The sequence below is a fragment of the Caretta caretta genome, chromosome 6, assembly GCF_965140235.1.
Source record: "Caretta caretta isolate rCarCar2 chromosome 6, rCarCar1.hap1, whole genome shotgun sequence".
Taxonomy (NCBI): domain Eukaryota; kingdom Metazoa; phylum Chordata; order Testudines; family Cheloniidae; genus Caretta; species Caretta caretta.
In genome coordinates this window covers 101,088,951-101,109,678 of record NC_134211.1, presented here as the reverse complement: position 1 = coordinate 101,109,678, position 20,728 = coordinate 101,088,951, and the positions used below count along the sequence as shown (strand labels likewise).

The following is a 20,728-nucleotide window of genomic DNA, read 5'->3' as shown; positions in this document are numbered from 1 at the left end:
CTATGCTTAGATTTCACCAACTAGTTATCAAGTGTTCACTCCTCAGGCACTGTGACAGCCTTAACATGGAGTCATAGACAGTCCCCTTGGTTACTCAGATCTGTCTTGCCCTCAGGTAAGCTTACCTTTGGGATAGCTGGTCTCTTACACCAAACATCACAGCAATAGTCAGATTACTGCCAGTCCCAAAGGCCCAGTCATTTACTCCAGGTCAGTTGCACCATAGATCTCACCCTGAAAACAACCCTTGTAGTCAATCCTGTAATGAACTGTGTAAACATTTATTATGTCGGCAAAGGAAATGAGTATTATTTACAAGATGAAAGTAGGCAACCATACAAACATGCACATGAGTTCCAATCTTAACTTTCAAGAAGAAGTAGTAGCAAATTCTATAACAAGCTAGGTCTATATGTCCTTCAGAGCTAACCCAGGCTAAACACGGGAGATCTCTTGCTTATGCGTAGAAAACCTTGCCCTTGAGAGTCCGAGCAGCACTGAGATACAGTTCCTCTTTGTTAGGGCTTTATATTAATTCCCCTCCTCCCACCCCATCTGTTTTGAGTTGCAAACTTAGCTGATGGGAGGAATTCACTTGCACATCTCATCACGGGAGAGGGAGTGGGAGGGAAGAGAGAGAGCAATCAACAAAGTCCTATTCTCTGATCCACAAATTTTGTCTGGTGTCAATGGGCCTTTTTTGTCATGCAGGTCATACCATCATCTGTTGGAGACTAGTATTTCACATTAGTTGCTGCTTTTCTTCTGTCTGGTGATTTACATAGTTACAGAGACATACAATGCAAATGCTCAAATATTACCTTACAATATGGGATACAGATGTTATAAGTGAGATGCAGGTAGCAACTTACAAACATTTTTATAATTGTAATACCTATTTTAATATTAACACTATGGGCATGTCTGCACTACACAGTTTTGTTGACAAAAGTCAGGTTTCATTGACAAAACAGTTGAAGTGTACACACAACAGAGCTCCTGCTGATTTAACTCTCCTGCTATGCCAACATAATAAAACCACCTCAATGAGCGGCATGGAGGCTTTTGCGAAAAAGTTAGTGACTCAGTACAAGTGTAGACACTGTGCTTGCTTATGTCGCCCTAAGTGGCCTCAAGGAGGTGTTCCACAATGCCCATCATGACCACTATGGTAAGCCGTTTCTTCTCTGCTGCCCTGCCACCAAGTACACAGGCATCCACCCTTCCCCCTTTAACGCCTCAGGAATTTTTGCAATTCTATTTCCTGTTTGCTTGGGGTGGACAGCTCACATTGCATCTTCCCAGCTAATTATGCTGGCTTTCTGCAACAAATAGGCTCCTGTGTGGAGTACAGCAGAGTTGCTGGATCTGTTGGCTCTGTGGGGAGAGGAGGCTGTGCAGTCGCAGCTCTGAGCCATAGGATAGTTCAGATGGCTGAGAAGGGCACAGAAGGGACACGCAGCAGTACCATGCCAAGATCAAGGAGCTGAGGCAGGTGAACCAGAAGGCAAGGGAGGCCAACTGTCACTGGTGTAGTGCAGAAAACATGCAGCTTCTACAAGGAGTAGAAGCTGGTATACCTCTGCTGCCAGAGCCCTGTGGATACTTTGGGGTGGGACTGGAGGCAGTGCCCAGGAAGTCAAGCCCAAGGGCGAAGTGCTGGACAAGGAGGTCGAGTTGGAGAAGGATGTGGGACAGGCACCAGGCTTGTCTGGTGGTGTGGTGAGCCAGGACCTCTTTTGTATCTGGAGGGGTCTGGCCAGTCCTAGCAGTCTGGCTCTAGTGTGTCTGAAGCAAGAGAGTGGAGCTCTGGTAAGTACTCTCTTTTTTTTTCTGATAGTGCAGTTACATAAGGTAGAGGCATCCTTTATTTTGTTACATGGTGCACGTGAGAGAAGGGATCAAAATTAACAACACTAGGTACTGTTTGCATCTGCTTCGCATTCCCCTGTGCGGCTACACGGGGGCAGGGGCTACAGAAAAGTTTGTTAATGCACACTGAGATCTCCCAGGAATCCTCCATAGAGAGCGGTAGGAAACTTTCCTGCAGATACTGTGCAACTCTCTGCCAAAGCTTCCTTGGCAGAGCTGCTTTGTTTCTTCCCCTATTACGGGAAACTTTGTTGTGCTGATCAGCAGCTACTTCTGGAGGCACCAAAGCAGCACACAGGTGAGCAGAATCCAGACCTGGTCTGAAACCTCACACATGCAAGAGATGCACCCTTTTATCTTCGGTTACCTGCAGTAGTGGGATTTCAGCTTCGATCGCTTCCACCTGTGAAAAAAGGTGCCAGTATTAGTATCCCCACGTGCCTATACTGATCCCCTTCTGGAAACCCAGACCCTTTGTCCCATCTTCCACAAACACCCCCCGGGCCGAACTCACCATGTTTAGTGCTCTGGCCATGCTGCATGTTTGCCAAGGGAAAGTGAGAAAGAGGTGTATGTAACTGTAACCCTTCTGCCCGTCAGAGTTGGCAGCAACAAGGGCCGGGTTCAATATCTAGGGGATCCATTCCAATAACACAATGCAAACCGGCTCGAGCCCCCACCCAGTGACCTGGGACAAATATATACCACCCCTGCTGGGCGCCTCCAAGAGGCAATACTTCCCCTCTCGCAAGCACATAGTCTGAGTGTAGCAAAAAGCCTTTTAATAACACAGAGAAACAATGTGGCATTATGTTGGGGAAACACCACCAACAGGATTCATAACACAACCCATGAGCAAAAAAACCCACCCCAAGCAAATTGGGACATGCCCCTTTCCCTTTGGTTCTTGAGTCCAGCAACCCCAAATCACCCAAAGTCCCAAAAGTCCAATGACCCAAAAGTCTCTGTCCCTGGTCAGGGCAGCCCCAGAGTTCGAAAGTTTATCTGCGGAGCTTTACCTCCCAACCTAGGTGGAGATGGGACGGGGGTAAGAGGCACCTTACGTGATCTGAAGCTGACCGCTCCATAGGCCTTCGCTTCGCTCCGCCAGCCGCCCCACGAACTCCTTCGCTCCGCTCCACGGCCCACAAGCAGCTCCCACCATCCTACAAACTGCTCCACCAGCCTGTCCACAAGGCACTCCAGCCCTCCCGCAAACTGCTCCACAATATATTGTCAGGCTCCCCCACTATTTAACACAATGCTCAGTGATTTCAGCTCTTAGTCAGTTCAGCCCTTTGGTGAATTCAGCTTGTAGCAGGGGAGCCTCAGGGCTGGTGCACCATTAGCCCAAAGTGAGCTCAGCAGCCTGTAACTAGACTCCTAATGGAATCAAAATTAGCTCTGATATTCCACAGTGGAGACAGGAGGAAGTGCAATTAGCATGTAAGGCCCTCACCAAGGGGCCCATGCCACCAAGTATTAATACTTGTCCCCAGCCTCTTTCAATTCACAGAGTTTTAAAACCCATGACCCTTGCCTAGCGAGTGCTACTTAGTTGATGGTGAGTCCCTCCATCATAACAAAAGGCCAAGTACAGTTCCAAGCACAGTTCCCATAATCAGGATAATAACAATTTATTCTTCCTGCCCCAATAACAGAGACACTGGGGATCCCACAGCAGCCAAAGTGGCCATTTGGGCAGCTATGGCCTCATTCTAGGCAGGGTGGGTGTGCCTATGCAAATGAGATCAGCCCCTGAAGTTCTTTTCCACAACTTGCCACACTTCACCACCAGATGTCAGGGTGGAGCTCATCCTGACACTGCTTACATAACTTTTATGATTCAAGACTGTGAGTACACCCACAATACTGACTCTGTGTATTGTTTCTTTTGCTTCTGGATGTGCCCTGGAGGGCCAGCTCCTACACACAGGTGGATGGCCTCCATCAGATAAGGAGGCCAAAGAGGAGTAAAGAGGACATGTTTCACTAAGTGCTGCAATCATCAGATCTATCAGTCCACTGTAAACTGGAGCCCCACAGCCTGGGGCTGACAGCTGGAGCCCTGCTGCCCGGGCTCTCCTCCTCCCCAGTCCCCCACAGGGAGGGAGCCTGGGTTCAGGCTTTTTCCCACCCTGGTCAATCCCCTCACCAGGAGGTAGTGTCAGGGCTCCAGCTGTCAGCCTTGGGCAGCAATAGCCGTTGTAAGTGTCTACCTAACTACATTGACTTAAGTGCTTTGCCTTTCATGGAGGTGAAGTTATTAACTCGGTACAGTGGGCAACTTACGTCAGCAGGACTGACATTTTAGTGTAGAAGCTAATAGCATAAGCTGCCTTGTGTTGACCTAACTCTGTAATGTAGACCAGGTCTCAGAAGAACCAGACTGGTTCCAGCTCTATATTTGTCAATGTTTAATTGAGGCCTGGGGACCTTGGCATAAGCTGGCACCTGGTTTGCCAGGGTCACAATGAGGATTCCACTCTGCACGAAACTGCACCTTCATGGGATTACGGTAAGTGAGAAATCCCTTCCCATGTTCTTAGTGATCCTGATTTACTGAGCGGAGCCCGGAGTGCTATTCGGACACTCCTACAGTATATATTTGCATGCTAGCCAACCTGGGGAAGCAGACAGGCAGCCTTTCAGAGTTCTGGGGACACCTAGCAAACTACTCCCACCCATAGGCACTGACGCCGTGGGTGCTCCAGGACTGGAGTACCCACAGGGAGCTCCCCGTCTCACCCCCCCATCCCAGCTCACCTCCGTCTCCGCTCTGCCTCCTCCCCTGGGTGCACCGCATGCCCGCTTTTTCCCCCTGGCTCCCAGCACTTCCACCGCAAAACAGCTGATTTGCACAGCAAGCTCTGGGGAGGAGGGGGAACGCAGTGGACTCAGGGAAGAGGCGGAGCCGGAGCAGGGATTTGGGGAATGGGTCCAATAGGGGCAGGGAGGGGGCGGAGTTGGGGCGGGGCAGGGGTGAGGAAAGGGTGGAGTTGGGGCAGGGCCAGGGGCTGGGGGGCACAAGCACCCACCAGTGTTGGGGAAAGTTGGTGCCTATGCTCCCACCACTGAGGTATGTATATCAGTCCTCCTCATCATTTGGGTGAGCCCCATGCCAAGATGAATAGCCTTCTACCTTCCCCCTGTAAACAGCCAGGGGAAGGACCATACATACATGCACACAACCAAAGCCCGCCCACCCATAAAAAAAAACACAAACCCGCAGGACTTTTCCAGACCAGGAAGCCAAGGCCTTGCAAGATCTCTAACAAGGTATCTTCCTATTGGGCCACTCAATAATGGAGTACACCAAAGCCCCAGGGTGCCTGTAGCTTATCAGGTGTACTTGTAGGCAAGCGTAGTAGATACTATCGCAGGTGCATCCCAGTAACCACTCGGCTTGTCTACACCATTGTTACAGCTGTAGCGCTCCAGCGAAGACACTACCTATGCCAACAGGAGGGATTCTCTCGTTGGTGTAGGTAATACACTCCCCAAGAGGCGCAGGCTGTGTCAAAGGGAGAATTCTCCCATCGACCTAGTGCTGGCTACACGGGCTTAGGTCAGCTTAAAACCACGCTGCTCAGGGGCTGTGGATTTTTCACATCCCTGAACAACATAGTTATACCAACCTAACTTCCTAGTGTAAACCAGACCTTAGACACACGGTTAAGGGAAAGGGTATTTTACTAGGGCTGGGAGGAAAGGGAAAGGGTGCAAATACCCTACGTACAGAGGCTTAAACAGTTACCAATAGTGGTAAAACTTTGAGTCCCTGGGTAAGTCCAGTTGAGAACTGGGAGTCTTCAGGCCTACTGGCTGGGGTGTCTTTCCAGTCCAGGCTCTAGTCAAGCAGATAGGAGCTTGTGGGTTTTCAGGCCAGTCTCAGTTAGTGTCTCTCAGTGGGACCCCTCTGCACTGGCTTCCTGCTGCTCTCCCATAAGACCCACACAGACCTGCACCCACCTGTAATGTGCAGCAGTCTCAACTTGTTGCACACACAACCTTGCCTCTGGTTCCTGGGGAACCCTTTCTGCACCCAGTTTCTATGTACCTCTTCATTTGCCAGGCAGCCTCTGCATCCAGCTTCTCGGTGGCTCCTGGTTAGCCACTACTCCCAAGCAGAGCTCAGTCACTTCCCACCTCAGACCTTTCCCCTTACCTCCTTACAGCAGTTCCAAAAGAGCACTTCTGTTTAAAACCAATTTTAAATTAATGTGTTATATAAAAACAAATAAATGTCATAAGTCTTGGGAGCCTAAGGTTGGTGCAGCAGTACCTCCATCATTGACAGTCACACCTTCAGAAGGGGACTTCCTTTCAAAATACCCTAATAGGCCATAAGAGTGAGGACACAAACAAAGATTCATTACAGCAATTCAGAGCAAAGATTTTTCATATGTAAGGTAAGTCTGTTTAGCCATGGAACCCATGATGCACCTGCAGAAAAAACCAGATGCGCTGAAGCAGTGACTCCTTCATCGACGCCTAGAACACTTTTCCAGGCTGTTAAATGTATCAGAAGAGAAGTGTAGCTCAGAACTGATTCACCATTAGCCACATGGATACCTTTTGGTATCCAGAGAGAACACAACTAGGAAATGAGTCATTGATCTGATCAGATTTACATGTCTGGTGCATGGGGAAAAAGAAAGCTCTTTTCAGGCACTGACTTCTAGATGCTATTGTAATCATAAGAATTGCAAAGTACTGGTAATCTCAGCTATATTACAGTTTCTCCAGAATGGCTGATGGGAATCTTACAACCCAGCCCCATTAGAAATGTGGTTACCAGTCCTATCACATCAGACTCTTCATTAGAATATCATCAGACGCCAAGATTAATTAGCAAGACAGGTTAGACAAGCCTGTGGCTGACCTTTCTAGTTGCCATTATCTCTGAAAGGCAGGTGTTAGAATCAGATCACCTGTTTTTACAAGACCCATATTATTATTGTCATGAGGAAAAAGTCATTCTTACCTTGAACAGAAAAGTTTCTGGAGCTATAAGTTCCTTTCTCGTAATTCCTGGGAAACAGTTCTCCCATCATTTGGTCTAACCCTTAGCTCTCCTTTGGCAAGCTGTGTCATAAATAGGCATTCCTAATGTTATAAAGATATAGCTCAAGTATGTGGCATTCACACACCAATAGCACCCTGCTCATCTTATTCTACCCAAAATGCCAAAGCCTTAGGGTCTCAGAGTTGCTACAGGCAAGATATAAAAGTCCTGTATCCGCTGGCATGTTGAGCATCTAGGAAGCTATACACAGAAGCCCCCTACTGGCACTGAGGAAAAGTAGGTTTCCATTTCTCTGCAGAGGCCTCCTTCAGTAGAAAGGTGCTACTGGGTTGGTTCCCACAATTCCTTGCCTTATATGGGGGGAACTTTCATTACTGCCTATTATTCTATTATACCACTTAAAACTCTGCTTATCATTTCATCCACTACTGCTATGTTTTCTCTGCTTCCCATTAGTGACAACTGAGGAGAGATACTGTGCAACACAATGTAATATTTCTTATCTGATAATTTTCTGTTGCACAGCTTTTCTCCTAATTCAACCCACCCTGATAGTCTGGTAAATGATTAGAACACAAATTGAAATTTTTACCTAAAAGAAAACAATTACATGCGTAAGGTTCAAGGTTAATTGATACATTATATCAAGTTGTCTTAACGCTAACAATCAGTTGCTAGAGTATTTCTACAGCTGTGGAAGAAATCTGGTGGTGGCCTAAACTGCAGGGTGGAGCTTAGTCCTGGAGCCTCCAGCAACAACATTAGGTTGCTTCCGAATTTCACGGGGGGGCATTAACCCATCAGTGGTGAATGAAGAGAGAGCCTTCTAACAGAAAATTATCAGGTAAGAAATTTCTCAGTACTGGACCCTAAGGCCAACCCCCTTCTGTCTCTCACATACCCAATGCTGCTATGGATTTAGCTTCTCAGTGGTGGACAGAGGATGTTAAAACTCTTCTGTTAGATCTTCCTGCAGAGTAGAACTGTGGTGATTCTGCAACATTTAGGACCTTCTGTGCCTATGGTTAAGAGGGGAACCAGCTTTGTCCCTTACAGAATGTACTCTAAAGAACAATCTGGCAATGGCATGAAGTCATTTGAATAGTCTAACAAGTCTTTTCCATATCAATTTATTTTTATGCTTCCATTCAAAGGAGACTAAACTGAAACATAACACCCTCAGTGTTGTCTGAATCTTGTCCCAAAATTCTTCAGATGTCTTCTGGTAGAATCTGTCTGAGACTGCTCTACAATGGAAAGGAAAATGCTAGGTCAGAAAGCTCATAGAAGGGTGTGCTAACTGGCTGCAGGGAGCCAGTCCGTGCCTGAACTTCCATAAACAATTCTGCTAATGCTAATGCACCTCCTCCCGATCCAACAACCCTCCATACTGTACTATTCCTGGGCATCCTGAATGGAAAATGTCAGTTGTTAGGTAAATTGGTAAACCAGAAAAGCACCCACTAGGTCAGAATTTCCCCAGCTAGTTGCACAGAACTGGTTTCTCCTTATTTCTAGTTGTTAAATTATGTTAAACATGACTAAACATACATTGAATACTTCCTAAGTGTCACTTTTCCATGTAAGCAATTGCTGCCACTGCTCCAGGGGATATTCTGTGATTATAAGTGAGCAGGAGGGCGGTTGATGAAGTTGTGAATTGGAGCATGTGTATCTACCAATGAAAATATGATTCATGTAATGAAAGTTTGAAAACCGCTGAGCTAGACAGCAATAAATGGAGAACAACAAACATTTCATTTGTGCCCAAAACCAGATTTAAAATTAGATTTCCAAAACCAAGAAACATTAATCCCCTAGATTTTGGGGGGGGAACCATAGTTGGCCAAAGTTTAATTGTCTTATAGGGCTGAGCCAGCAGACTTGCTGTGGAAAGAGATGTTTCAAGCTTGTAAAAAGATTAAAAGACTGTAATAAAAAATTGCTGTGGACACTGGACAGCAAGATATGGGGAATCTCCTGTCAATGCTGCACTAGCAGCTCTTTTCACACTGGTTTATTTATAATAAATGTTCTTCATTGCTAAGAATCTTGGTTGTGAACAGCAGAGTCATATTTAAAAGCAAGTTTCTTAATGACACTCCTAGGCAGACAGAAATAGAAACCCTACTTTCATTACCATCAATTTAGCTGTCCTGTATTGTAATCTTGTACATTCTGCTATTCCCATCGCTCAGGGCCTTACACTTCAGACAACACATGAATGGTGTAGCTTTGTTGATGCTTATAGCTGTTGCCAGGGGACAGTCTGAGAGAGGTGAATCATGCTGCATACAGTCAGCATAAAGGAACATTTGAAAATGCTTGGACTTAGAAATTTTCTTCTTCTGTAGTTTGTGTTGGTCTGTCCCACAACTACCGTGTGATGGTGGTGGGTGCTTTAGAAATGTGTGCAGTAGTAATAAATAGAGGCAATAATTATGGCCTCTATTTTTAACGGCTTGTATTCTCTTAGCTGCTTAAAGACATTGTTCTGGTAGGTTTTGGTGCTCTGGTAACTAGGTTTTTTGTTTAGAGGCTGAAGTTCAGCATTTGTAATGGAGAGAAATGAGCTCTTTGCCAAATCTTGACAAAAAGATTTAGAAATGAATGTTACAAACTACTAGAAAAATCACATAATACAAATGTGCACAGTATTTTCCTTACTGATTGAAGCTGAGAGTGCTGTTATCCATACAAATACTCATGCTTAGACCTAGCTCTGATCACATTCAGATCAACATTTATTTCACTGCCTTTTTGACGGCAGCAGCACCAGACCCTGTCAGTGGTTTGGACAGGGACAAGCACTTAATTCTTGATAGGTGGGTAGGTGTTAGGAAGCCAGCTCTTGCTCGGGTGAGATAGGACAGAGGAAAAGGGGCTGATTATACTATGGTAAGAGAGACAACCAACAGGGAGTAAATATAGGAAAGCAGTATGTGTATGGGTGAGGGCTGGGTCAAAAACATGAGACAGAATCAGTAGTAGGGAGGAGAGAAGGGGGAAAAATCATATTGGACCAAGGACTCCAAAAGCAGGGGGAGCCTCTGTTTCCCAGACTACCTTTACGCACTGAGGATGGGATTTTCAAAAGCACTCAGCGTTGACCTAATTTTTGCTCCCATTGAAGTCAACAGGAATTTTATCCTTGACTTTAATAGGAGCAGAGTTAAGCCAAAACTGAGTGCTCTTAAGAACCCCACCCTGAAGATCATGGCTCTATTCCAGGATAGGAGGTAGAGGTTGGAAAGCAACAAATTTTCCAGGTCATGGGCCCAAAAAACTCATCCCAAATAACTCTCTCTATCCTTCATTTTTTAATTTTTGTATTTAGACTCTTTAGGCAGGCACCTTTCTTCTTAACTGGTTTTAAAACACCTCACTCACTTTTGGGTACTAGAGTAATATTTTTTAAAGTGTGTGTGTGAGTGGCAAGAAACAGTGGAAGAAAAGAGAATGGAAGCTCATGATACCTTTTATTTTTGTATCACACTTTCAAAGTGCATCCATTTTTCAAAGCTTATATTATAATGATTTGTTTTTTATCTGAAATGTGCACTACTCTCACGTTTTTATCTTGAATTCAGCATAGCTATTTGGTTATGACATTTTAATTTAAGGATGCTGTAGCTTTCTGTATCCACTAAAAAGCATGCTGTGCTTTCCTGTATCCACTAGATGGAACTCATCTCCTTACACAGAGAAGTGAAATCATGGGGTGAAATCCTGGCCCCATTGAACTCCCATTTATAGGAGTTTTGCTACTGATTTCACTGAGGCCAAGATTTCACCCAGAGCATCTGCTGCTGTGAGGGGCCAAGTACTGAATGCAATGGGAGCTGAGGTGCTCAGCACCTTTCAGGATCAGGCTTTTATTCCCTTGGGGCCATTAGATAAGCACACACTAATTTTATAATTTGTGATCTATAATGACCCTTTCTCCACAGCTCCTTTCAATTATCCCATATTTCTAATTTCCAAATTCTATCTTGTGAGAGACTGCTCTAGTTTAGGACTCTGTGAGAACAGAGAAAAGTGCACTCAAGTCATGACAGGTAAGGATATATTTACACTTACATAGCGCCTTTCAGATGAGGATCTCACACCACTTTACAAAACCAGGTAATTATCCCCATTTTATAGATGGGGAAGTTACTGCTTAAAGAGATTAAACAACTTGCCTCAAGGTCACATAGCCCGTCAGTAGCAGAACTGAAAATAGAATCCAAGGTTCCAGACTCCTGGCCCTATGCTTTAGCCAGTTAGATCTTCCGGATCACTGTTCCCCTGCTCTAGCCCCTAGAGAACATTCACAAAGAAGTAGAGGGACAGACCAGTCAATAGTATGGATAGTTAAATTGTAACAGTCCACTCCTCTAAAACTTTTGTAGAAAAATTGTTAACCACTCTTCTGCATTTTTCTCCATTCTTTCTCAGGGTTAGGTTCATAGGTACCTGAGACACTGGGTATGTGGCCCACTGTTTTCTGAGTCTTTTGTTTATTGTTCAGACACCGCTGTTCACTTCTCTCAGGAAAGCTAGAGAAGCAGATATACAGGGATGTAGGCAAGTGACAATTCATATAGACCAAGTCTGCCAAGCACCCAAGAATTTAGGGGTTGTGGTAATTTAGCAGTGGTTCAGATTTTACAAGTGTGTGTCTACTAACCAACCCCCCTAGATAGGAATAGTCCTGAATTATGCAGATCTGAACTCTGAGGCTTGAGCCCATTTTGATTTGCAATAAGATACTACACCTCTTACAGTGAGGAATAGTAGATAAACATATTCTCCAGCTGGGCTGATTTAATAAAGTACACAAAGCACAGGTTGTTCAAACAGGAAGTGATTTTTCACTTAGTTTACCTAGCCTTTAAATGACAGATGAATGAGTATGATCAATCCTATGTTGTCTCAGCAACTCTCTCCAACTTGGAGAGAATGTTTTCTTTCCTCCTGTCCTATTAGAAAAATCTCTGTCACACACATGGAGCCTAATCTTTTTCCCACTGATGTCAAGGAGATTTTTGCCATTGACTTTTACAAGAAACAGGCTCCTAAAGATCAAGGATCCTACTTATCTGCCTATAATTATGAGACACTAAAACCCCACTTAAATGACATGAACAAGACACTACAATTAACACTGACTGCTATCATTTAGCAGTAGACTTTTTACAAACTCTGCAGCTATATTGTACAAACCAGCTGATGTTCCCCACCTTGTCCAAGGAAAATGTGCAGAAAAATAATTTAAATGGTATCTTTATTAAGGTATTCTGTCCTATGTGCTTGGCCCCTCTAAAATACCCAAAAATAAAAGCAGTCTCTGACCTAGAGAGCTTAGTGTCTAAACAATAAAAATATAGGTTGTACTAGGAAAGCCATGGGGGAGGCTGATAAACAGGGTAAATAAAATACTACATATGTGAAAAACAAATGTAGCAAACTCCAGCTAGATGCTAGTATTTTGCATATAATGGTTTCATTTCAACTCTGAGAACAAATGAATGGGACAGATTTTATTGTAACTATCAAGATACGAATTAAACATATCAAAATGCCTACTAGCAATTTGTTAGGACTATCATGCAGCATGTTAAATTATCTGGAAAAGGAGTACTTGTGGCACCTTAGAGACTAACAAATTTATTCGAGCATAAGCTTTCTTGAGCTACAGCTCACTTCATCAGATGCAGATTTCAGAGTAGCAGCTGTATTAGTCTGTATCCGCAAGAAGAAAAAGAGGACTTGTGGCACCTTAGAGACTAATAAATTTATTTGAGCATAAGCTTTCGTGAGCTACAGCATCCGATGAAGTGAGCTGTAGCTCACGAAAGCTTATGCTCAAATAAATTTGTTAGTCTCTAAGGTGCCACAAATACTCCTTTTTCTTTTTTCTGGATTTTTTTTGAAAGTTCAAATAGGCTAAATTCTGTCTGAAAGAAAATAATTCCCACTTCCTTTTTGCAAGACTCTATTTTGACAATAGTAAATATTTGTAAGTGTAAAAGAATACAGCTAGCAGAGTGTAACCATAATTAACCACCTAATTTTGTATTTATTTCAAAAATAGAGACATGCAGTAAATTATGCTTCTCACTTGCCTGACTGTTCATCAAAATTTCTCCTTTTCCCTCTTCTGTTTCTTGCTTTCTTCAGTATCTCTGCCATATAAAGTAATACATTTTAAAACACCACTGTGTTTCCTTTGTTCTAGCCCACTGAAACACATATCAGTAGCTTTCAGAGTCTTCATTTTGTTTCTTCAAAAGATAATTTATTTAATAATAATACATTTGCACTTATATTGCCTTCTAGCTAAAGCACTTTATAAATGTTAATTAACTGCACAATTCCTTTGTCAGTAAGTAGTCGCATCACCATTTAGGGCCTGATCCAAAGCCATTAGAGTCTTTTCACTGACTTCAGTGGGCTTTGGATCAGCCTCTTACATACACAGAAACAAACACAGGGAAACTAAGTAACTTTCCTAAGGTTACACAAAAAGTCTGCTCCAGAGTCCCATTCCAGTCTCTTAATCGCACTCCTCCCTTTCAACCTCTGTGACTACGATAGAAGACAGGTTCATGCAACAGTGTACACCAATTTTAGGGACCACACAGAGAAACCACCATTCCCCATGGAGTTTCTGCAGCCACCCTTTCCCCTCAGTTCATGTTTTTCTATTCCATTCATTGCACTTTGGGGGCAGAGAGGGCCCTACTTTTATTGTAGTTTATTAGTTTATTTTTTTTTCAAATAACTTTACCTGAGTGGATGAATAAGAGTTATGGTCATTTACAGGGGGACAAATAGAAGTGCTGATCTCTATGATAATTAAGTTGTAGCTAATTTGGGTACGGCTGAAAACAACACAAGAAGTCCCCATCCCACCTGTTGTATTCAGCAGTGCTGCTTGGAGACCTGTCTTCAGAAATGACTAGTTTTGGAGGTCTGCCGAGATAGGATATTCAAAGTGTCTTTCAGCCGACGCTGTATGGATCAACATTGGGTGGCTCCAGCAACCTGCTGCTCTTCCTCTCAGAGCAGAAGTGGTGCAGATTTGGCAGCTGAGTTGATGAAAGAAGGGGAAGAGAGATGCATGCAGCTATGAGAATTTAGAAGGAGAACTAACACCAGACATGGCTCATATAAATCCCACAGCTTCCCCAGGGCCCTCCTTTGGTTAAGGGATGAGGGAAAGTCGGAGACAATAAGCAGAGCCCCCTGAAAACGAGAGAACGTGGAACTGAACGAAAGGGGTCACTGCTGAAAGTGCTGCAGGTGAATCTAGTTTCCCGCTCCCCCTTGACTTCAAAATTAGCAGGGCTCCGAAGTTAAACGGAAGGATTTAGCTACTGTGTCTAACTGGACACTTACCCAACCGCCTTCCCTCGGTTTTGGGAAGCCGTGAGCATGAGTTTATGTTTAAACAGACGCAGGCGAGTAGTGGAGTCATGCTAGCAATGGCCATTAACATAGGCGAAAAATAATCCTGCGCGTCAAAGGAGGATTTTCTCTCACACACACACGCCGTACACCCCCACCCTCCGCCTTCCTGCGTTGTCTTTTAGCTTCGCACGTTTATAGATCCCCTCCGTTCAATATTCGGCCAATAAGAACCGGCTTTCACTACCGCTGTCTGGGCACCCCCTGGCCGGTACCCCTGCCTTCGGTGCGTCCACACCCTGCGTTGAGGGAGCGCCGCGGGTTAGTCGCTGAGGAACACACTAGGAGCCAGCTGCAGGCAGGTTCCCCCGCGGGCATCACCCCTCCCCAGGAGCAGCCCGGTGCGCTGGTTCTCCCCCGGCTGCGCAGACCAGCCAGGCCACCACACGCCACCCCTCCGAGTCCCAGCTATCGCCCGCGGGGCAGCATGCACCGCCCCCCACCGCAGCCGTGACCAGCGCGCGCCCCCTGGCCCCACCACCTCCGCCGCCCCTCCTTGCGTCCGCTCAGCTCCGAAGTAAAAGCAGGCACCAGACTTAACAGCGGCAACTCCCATTGGTCAGGTTCAGTCCATCCTCCAGCCTCCCATTTGCAGCCGGCGATGCCTGTCAAAGCTCCTCCTTACCGCCCCCTCCCACCGCCTGTCTAATTGCGGGAGCAGGGACTTTCCTAGTTGCTGCAGGTAGTCGCGGAGCGACGGGCGCTGTATCGGCCGCTCTGCCATGAGGGGCTGCGAGTTGCATGGTCTCTCTCGAGCGCAGGGGAGATTCTGGGCCGTGCTCTGTTGTTGTTGTTGTTGTTATTATTAATGCACCCAACTTCCCCGCACGCCCCTGACAATGCTGCAGCGAGGCTCGTGAGTTTCCTTTGATTCCCCCCAGTGCACGCTTAAGAATCCGCCTCTGCCGCGCTGAGTAACCTGCCGCCGCGGAGTTTGTGCGGAGTGACTCTCCGGGGCTCCGCAGCCTGCCGGGGGAGTGACTAGCGAGCCCTTCCCGGGCGGAGGGACCGGCCTGCAGCCGGGGGGCTCCGATCCCTGGCGGGGCAGCCTGGGAAGCGGACTCGCAGCCAGAGGCAGCGCCCCGCGCACCGTGTGCCCTCCGGGGAAGGGGGGATGGACCGCGCATTGTTCCTCTGCTAAGCAACTCCTGCCCGGCGCTGGCGCCGCGGAACATGGGCTCCTCGCCTTTGTCTCCCGAGTGAGCGAGCCGGCCCTTCGCACGCTGCCTTTGTGAGCCGAGCCCCGGGAACATGGATGTGACCATTTCCGAGCTCATGGAGCTCTTCCTGCAGAGCCCCTTGGTGACCTGGGTAAGTGGAGCCTCATTGTTTCAGGTTCTGGGACGTGTTGTGTCCCGGGGAGGGGGCTGCCCGCTCCCCCCGCGCCTCAGGGAGCACCTGGCCGCGGGGCTGGGGGCAGGTTAGCCTCCCGCTTCCGCTGCGCACACAAACCAGCACCGCTTTTTGATTCTTAAAAGCAACTTCATGCAGAGAGATCTCTGGGCCAGGCTGAATTATCCCCGCCTTGGCGGCTGGCAGGGGAACAGGTTTATGGGTCCTGGTTATTTTCAGTAATAACAATTAATATCAACTGTCTACTCCAGGAATCGTGCAGTTACAAAGTAGCTCTATTTTTCAACTTTAAATAAAGCTGCCGCAAGTGACTGCGACCAGTCCGGGGATCTCCAACCGATCTGCGCAAAACAAAAAGAAACTTTCCTTTCTGAGAGCTAGCGGGTTGTTCCCCTTGTAACACCGTTTGTTCGTAGGTGCTGCTAACAATAGGGGCACAGAAGAAAAGGGACTTTGACCTGGGAGGGAGTGGGGACCATCTTGCAAACAGGAATCCAGTTATTCTGCTGCTACTTACCTGCTGTTTGGAGGCTTGAATGCTAGGCCCAAAGCAAAAATACCTTCCAGGAGATGATTGTCACATGAACTGTAGATAAGTGTTGTGAGATCAATAACTGGGATGAATAATTTGCAAAATCTGAAAAAGAACCGTGTGGCTCTGAAATGGGGAGCGTCAAACCCCACCTTTGGAATGGGGGATGGGAAACGATCCGGAATGGTGTAACTCTTGCTCTGGTACAATGGCAGCACGGAGCTTTCTTTCCCAGCCAGTGGCTGATGTCAAATTCATAGAATCTGTCTCAATCTTTTAATTTAAATGTGAACAATGTTGTCAAATAGGCCTGGGCACCCTCAGCCCAAAATATTTGTCCTTGTTGGTGATCAGAGTCCCCAGATACGAACCACTGTCCTTTGCTTTTATGACACAGGTGCACAGTTCTTGCTGGAGGAAGGGAAAAAATGTGTAAGCAGCGAGAATAAGGGTGTGAAGAAGCTTTGGTCAAATTCATAGATTCCAAGGCTGGAAGGCACCATTGTGATCCTCCCATGTGACCTCCTGTGTAACACAGGCCAGAGACCTTCTCCAAAATAATTCCTAGAGCAGATCTGTTAGGAAAACATCCAATCTAGATTTAAATTCGGTGCTGGTGTAAACAAGTTCAGCCCTGTTGACATCAACAGTTTTACAGCAGGGCTGCTTCCATCCCCTTATGTCAGAAAGCCTATTCACAGATGAGCCTTTTGTGTTTGGAAGATGTGCAGGGATTGTTTAACTACTCAATTTGTAGCTGCTTTGGCAGGGGTGGGGTTGGAGATGGTTTCTAGTGAGTCTTGGGACGTGTGCAGTTTTAGGTTAGTCTGTAAGAAAATTGTGATGGATTATTAAAATATCTGCTATTTTTTCTGACAGGTGAAGACATTTGGACCATTAGGGAATGAAAATGAAGACAAATTGACTATGTATATGGATCTGGTAGATGGTGTCTTTCTGAACAAAATCATGTTGCAAATGTAAGTAATCTTTTAAGGGATAATGAAAACTGTGTAGTGTTACAAGATCCAACCTTAAATTACTGTAATTGAGTTGACTTGCATTTAAATGTATTCTGGAAATCAATACTTTTGAATAGACAGGTCAGTTTCCTAATATGCAGATTGCCTCATTATTGGTGAATTAAATGTGTCTTCCTATTGAAGGTAAAGTGTGCGTTACTGTTGTTTGACAGGCATTAAAGCATTTCAGTCTTCTTTATAATTGATAGAGAGTTGGTTGGAAAACAGGTGCATGGCAAAAGATTTTCCTCTTGCAATATTTTTCCCTAGGTTGGGAGGGGGATTGTATTTTTATTTCCTAAATTTGAAATTGACCACACACAAAAGTTGACCCAGCTTTAAAAATTGATTTAAAAAATTGCCCTGATACATTCGTGGATTGTTTGTGTATCCCCCTGGGATGGCACATTTCATCATCTCTGAAGAAATGAAAAAGCCTTATCATGTGAAACTTTACTGTAGTCAGTGTGTCACACTTGCGTAGAAGGGCTGAATTATCTATGTTCAAATATAAAGTTTAAAAGTGTTCATGTAGTTCAGGAAAATGCTTTTTCATTTGGGTGGCGTGTTTGTCACGGAACACTACGGATAGAATTAGGACATTTATATCGTTTAATCTGAAATAGAAAACAGTTATATTAATCTAGCTCTTTTTTTTTTTCTATATTTAAGTAAGCTCTTAGTAAAAAGTTTCTACGTTAGTCTAGTTTTGACCACATCCTTTCCTGTTGCTGAATTTATCATATGCAGATTCTGTTTCATATGAATTTGTATTTGGCTTTAAACATAATGGACATATTTCAGATAAGGAGTTTATGTGGAAAAGTTTTTTTGATTTAACTTTTAAAGGTGGAATGTTCAAAAGCACTTAATATGGGTCTGATTCTGCTCCCGTTGAATGAAGTTTATTAAGTTTCAGTGGATTCAGATCTAGGCCAACCCTGAGCACTTTTGAAGATCCTGCTGTAGATGATTAACTTGTCATTGGGAGCTTACTGTGCAAGTACTTTCTGAAAAGTGACTTTGTAAAGATGGTGTCTTGAGTCTGTCTTCTTACCGCAAGATATCTAGTCCAGTATCCTGTCTCTGATGGTGTCCAGCTCCACGTGCCATCTTGAAAGTGAAACAGAATTCTTTCTGGTTTGTGCATTACCAGCAATAAATATTCTGTAAATGGAATTTGGCTAACAATTAACATGAGCCAAAGTCGAATCCAGGGCACTCCCTCTGAGGTGTATTGTTTCTGCAGTACTAACTAAGTGTTTATTACCTTTTCTTTTTTTTAAATCTTACATGACCTATGACTCTGGTTACAGAAAGGCCTCGTTTCTTAGTCATTTTTCATGGTAGAACCCCTTTTTAAATAGCATTTCTAAAATCAGGGCTCCAAGCATCAATATAGATCTGAACTTTCTCAATGTGTAGAAGTGGAAGGAGGTTTCACATCATGTCCATCTTTCTGTAAAGTACATTTCCATGCCAGACAAGGTTACAGCTGTAGTGAGGCTGCTATGGAATTAACTAACTAGGATTAACTAATTTATGGACATTGTTGGAATTTTTTTTGAGTGGACCTCGTATGTCCAAATAGAATGTACCTAACAAAGGAAAACAAAAACGTTTGGTGTCTATTTACAACAAAGAAATATGAGCAACTGAGGTTTTTTTTAAGTGATAGAATTGTAGAAGGTCACTGTGTCTTATAATAATGAATCCCAAAGTGGTTTGTTGACAAAATATTTACATATAATTTTAATAGAGTGTTTACATCACCTCATCAACCATTGAAGTGCAACCACCTCTAGGGAGGAACGTAACTGTTCTATAGTGTACAACAATTTAACAGCATTTTGGGGCAAGGAGTGAACAATAAAGTCCAATTGAAATTGCAGGGGAGAGGGATTCAGGTTAACTGTAATTATGCTAGTTGGTGTTCGGTCAGGATACCATACTCTGGTGAAAAATGCCATGGGATCTTTAATGACCACTAGCATTCAAGAGTTTAGTCTTACATCTCCTCCAAAAGACAATTCTGCCAGCAGCACCATGGAAAATGTAGGGCGGAAGCACTAACACATAATGACTACTGGAGTAAGAAACTCCCATTAGATTAAACACAAGTAGACAGGGCTTTCTTTTTCCTTTTTTAGATGGCTTTGGCAGTGCTTCTGATGGTGTCTTGGGATCAAAGAAACCAAAATCTTCCTATTGAGAGCCTGAGATTATTTAACTAAGGAACCAGCACTACAGTATTTATGTACACCCAACCCAGCAAGGTGCTGAAGAGAGCTGCTGTCTGTGACCTTCACTCTTTGTTAGCCAACCTTTAGAATTTGCAATGCAATTACTGCTGGCCTGTAAATCAGGAGAGCCTTTCTAAATGTGTTTCTGCCCCACAAAGTTTTCAGAATAGAAAAACAAATGTCTCAGAAATGCTCACTCATCAGTTCCTCAGGTTCCATGTAAGGTTGACTTTAAATGCTTGTGTCTTGCTGAAACCCTGCTTGTCAGGGTCCTTGATAAATCGGATAGTATATTATGTGCCATGTTAAAATAATGTTGGCGCTCTGAAGGCATGCAGAGGGTGGAGTGTAGTAAAGAACTGTTAGACAACTGTCTGACCAATGAGGTGTTCTATTCTTGTTAGTCCTACCTGAAATTGTGTAGCCTCAGGAATATCCTGTTGACGAAGTTGTTTGAACACACACAACACAGGCATATGACTTCACACCTAAATGTCAGTTTGAGTTTTAGGTTTGGATTTTTTTATGGTCCCATGTGATCGAAACCCTTATTGTGTAGTTGCAGCAAAACAGATGTCTCTAAATGGGAGCTGGTAATGCTGGTATTTGTATTACCTCCGTGCCTCCTCCCCCTCGCCTCCCATCCAAAACCCCTGAATAAAACTTTGTTTCAAGCTGCGGGGCTGATGCTGTAGGTCCTTCATTGTTAAAATACATTATTTCTGTTCTGCTGTCAAGTGAGGTTTAATGTCAGATCATCGCTGAAAGGAATCCAGTGGCTCTATTAAGTGGTATGGTTAAACTTGGTGAGCTTTGATTGCTGGCAAAATATAGGGCTTTGACTGTGTGCGGTGCTGGGCAGGCTCCATTCACTCAATCAGGCCAATGATTTCTAAATACGGTAGGCTGGATTATGCCCTACACACCATCTGGCATGCTGGTGTGGGTGCAGAAGGGCCAAGCAGCAGCCAGAACCCCCAGGAGGCATTTTGGATGGCTTAGTCAGATCAGCGAGGGAGGTGCAGTGCAGGCTGCCATCCTTTTTGCCTGTCCAGGTCTGCTGGCTGTGTGAAATGGGGGAGGGGGAGTGAGGGCTGGCCAGTGGCCTGCTGCCACCCTGTCCTCTTTAGACAGCTAGAGTTCAGAGGGACTCAGAAATGAGCTGAGCCTCGGGCATGCAACTTTGCAAGGGGGGATGATAGGCCTCCTTACACACTCATGC

General features: G+C 44.9%; 1 protein-coding gene and 1 long non-coding RNA gene across 12 annotated transcripts in view; one reads left to right on the top strand and one right to left on the bottom strand.

Moving 5' to 3' along the window:
- Positions 1-260: 260 nt before the first annotated feature.
- On the bottom strand, positions 261-14,935 carry LOC125637748 (uncharacterized). 9 transcript variants are annotated; one of them, XR_012669038.1, is made up of 6 exons: positions 14,288-14,778; positions 13,802-13,977; positions 13,012-13,071; positions 11,086-11,203; positions 2,387-8,148; positions 261-2,275 (listed from the first exon to the last, which is right to left on the bottom strand). It is a non-coding gene; the product is annotated as an uncharacterized LOC125637748 (long non-coding RNA). The 9 variants fall into 9 exon arrangements; XR_012669039.1 differs by having other exon boundaries at positions 6,860-8,148; XR_012669037.1 differs by having other exon boundaries at positions 261-6,981; positions 7,803-8,148; positions 14,288-14,775.
- Positions 14,936-14,995: 60 nt separating this feature from the next.
- Positions 14,996-20,728, top strand: part of CCDC88C (coiled-coil domain containing 88C) — a 135,601-nt gene continuing 129,868 nt past the window's right edge. The window contains exons 1-2 of one of the 3 annotated variants that reach the window (XM_048852690.2): positions 14,996-15,667; positions 17,121-17,221. In XM_048852690.2, the coding sequence (XP_048708647.2) occupies positions 15,608-15,667; positions 17,121-17,221 (161 nt within the window). In that variant the 5' untranslated portion in view covers positions 14,996-15,607. The remainder of the gene's footprint in view (positions 15,668-17,120; positions 17,222-20,728) is intronic. The other 2 variants (XM_048852687.2, XM_048852689.2) reach the window with 2 other exon arrangements.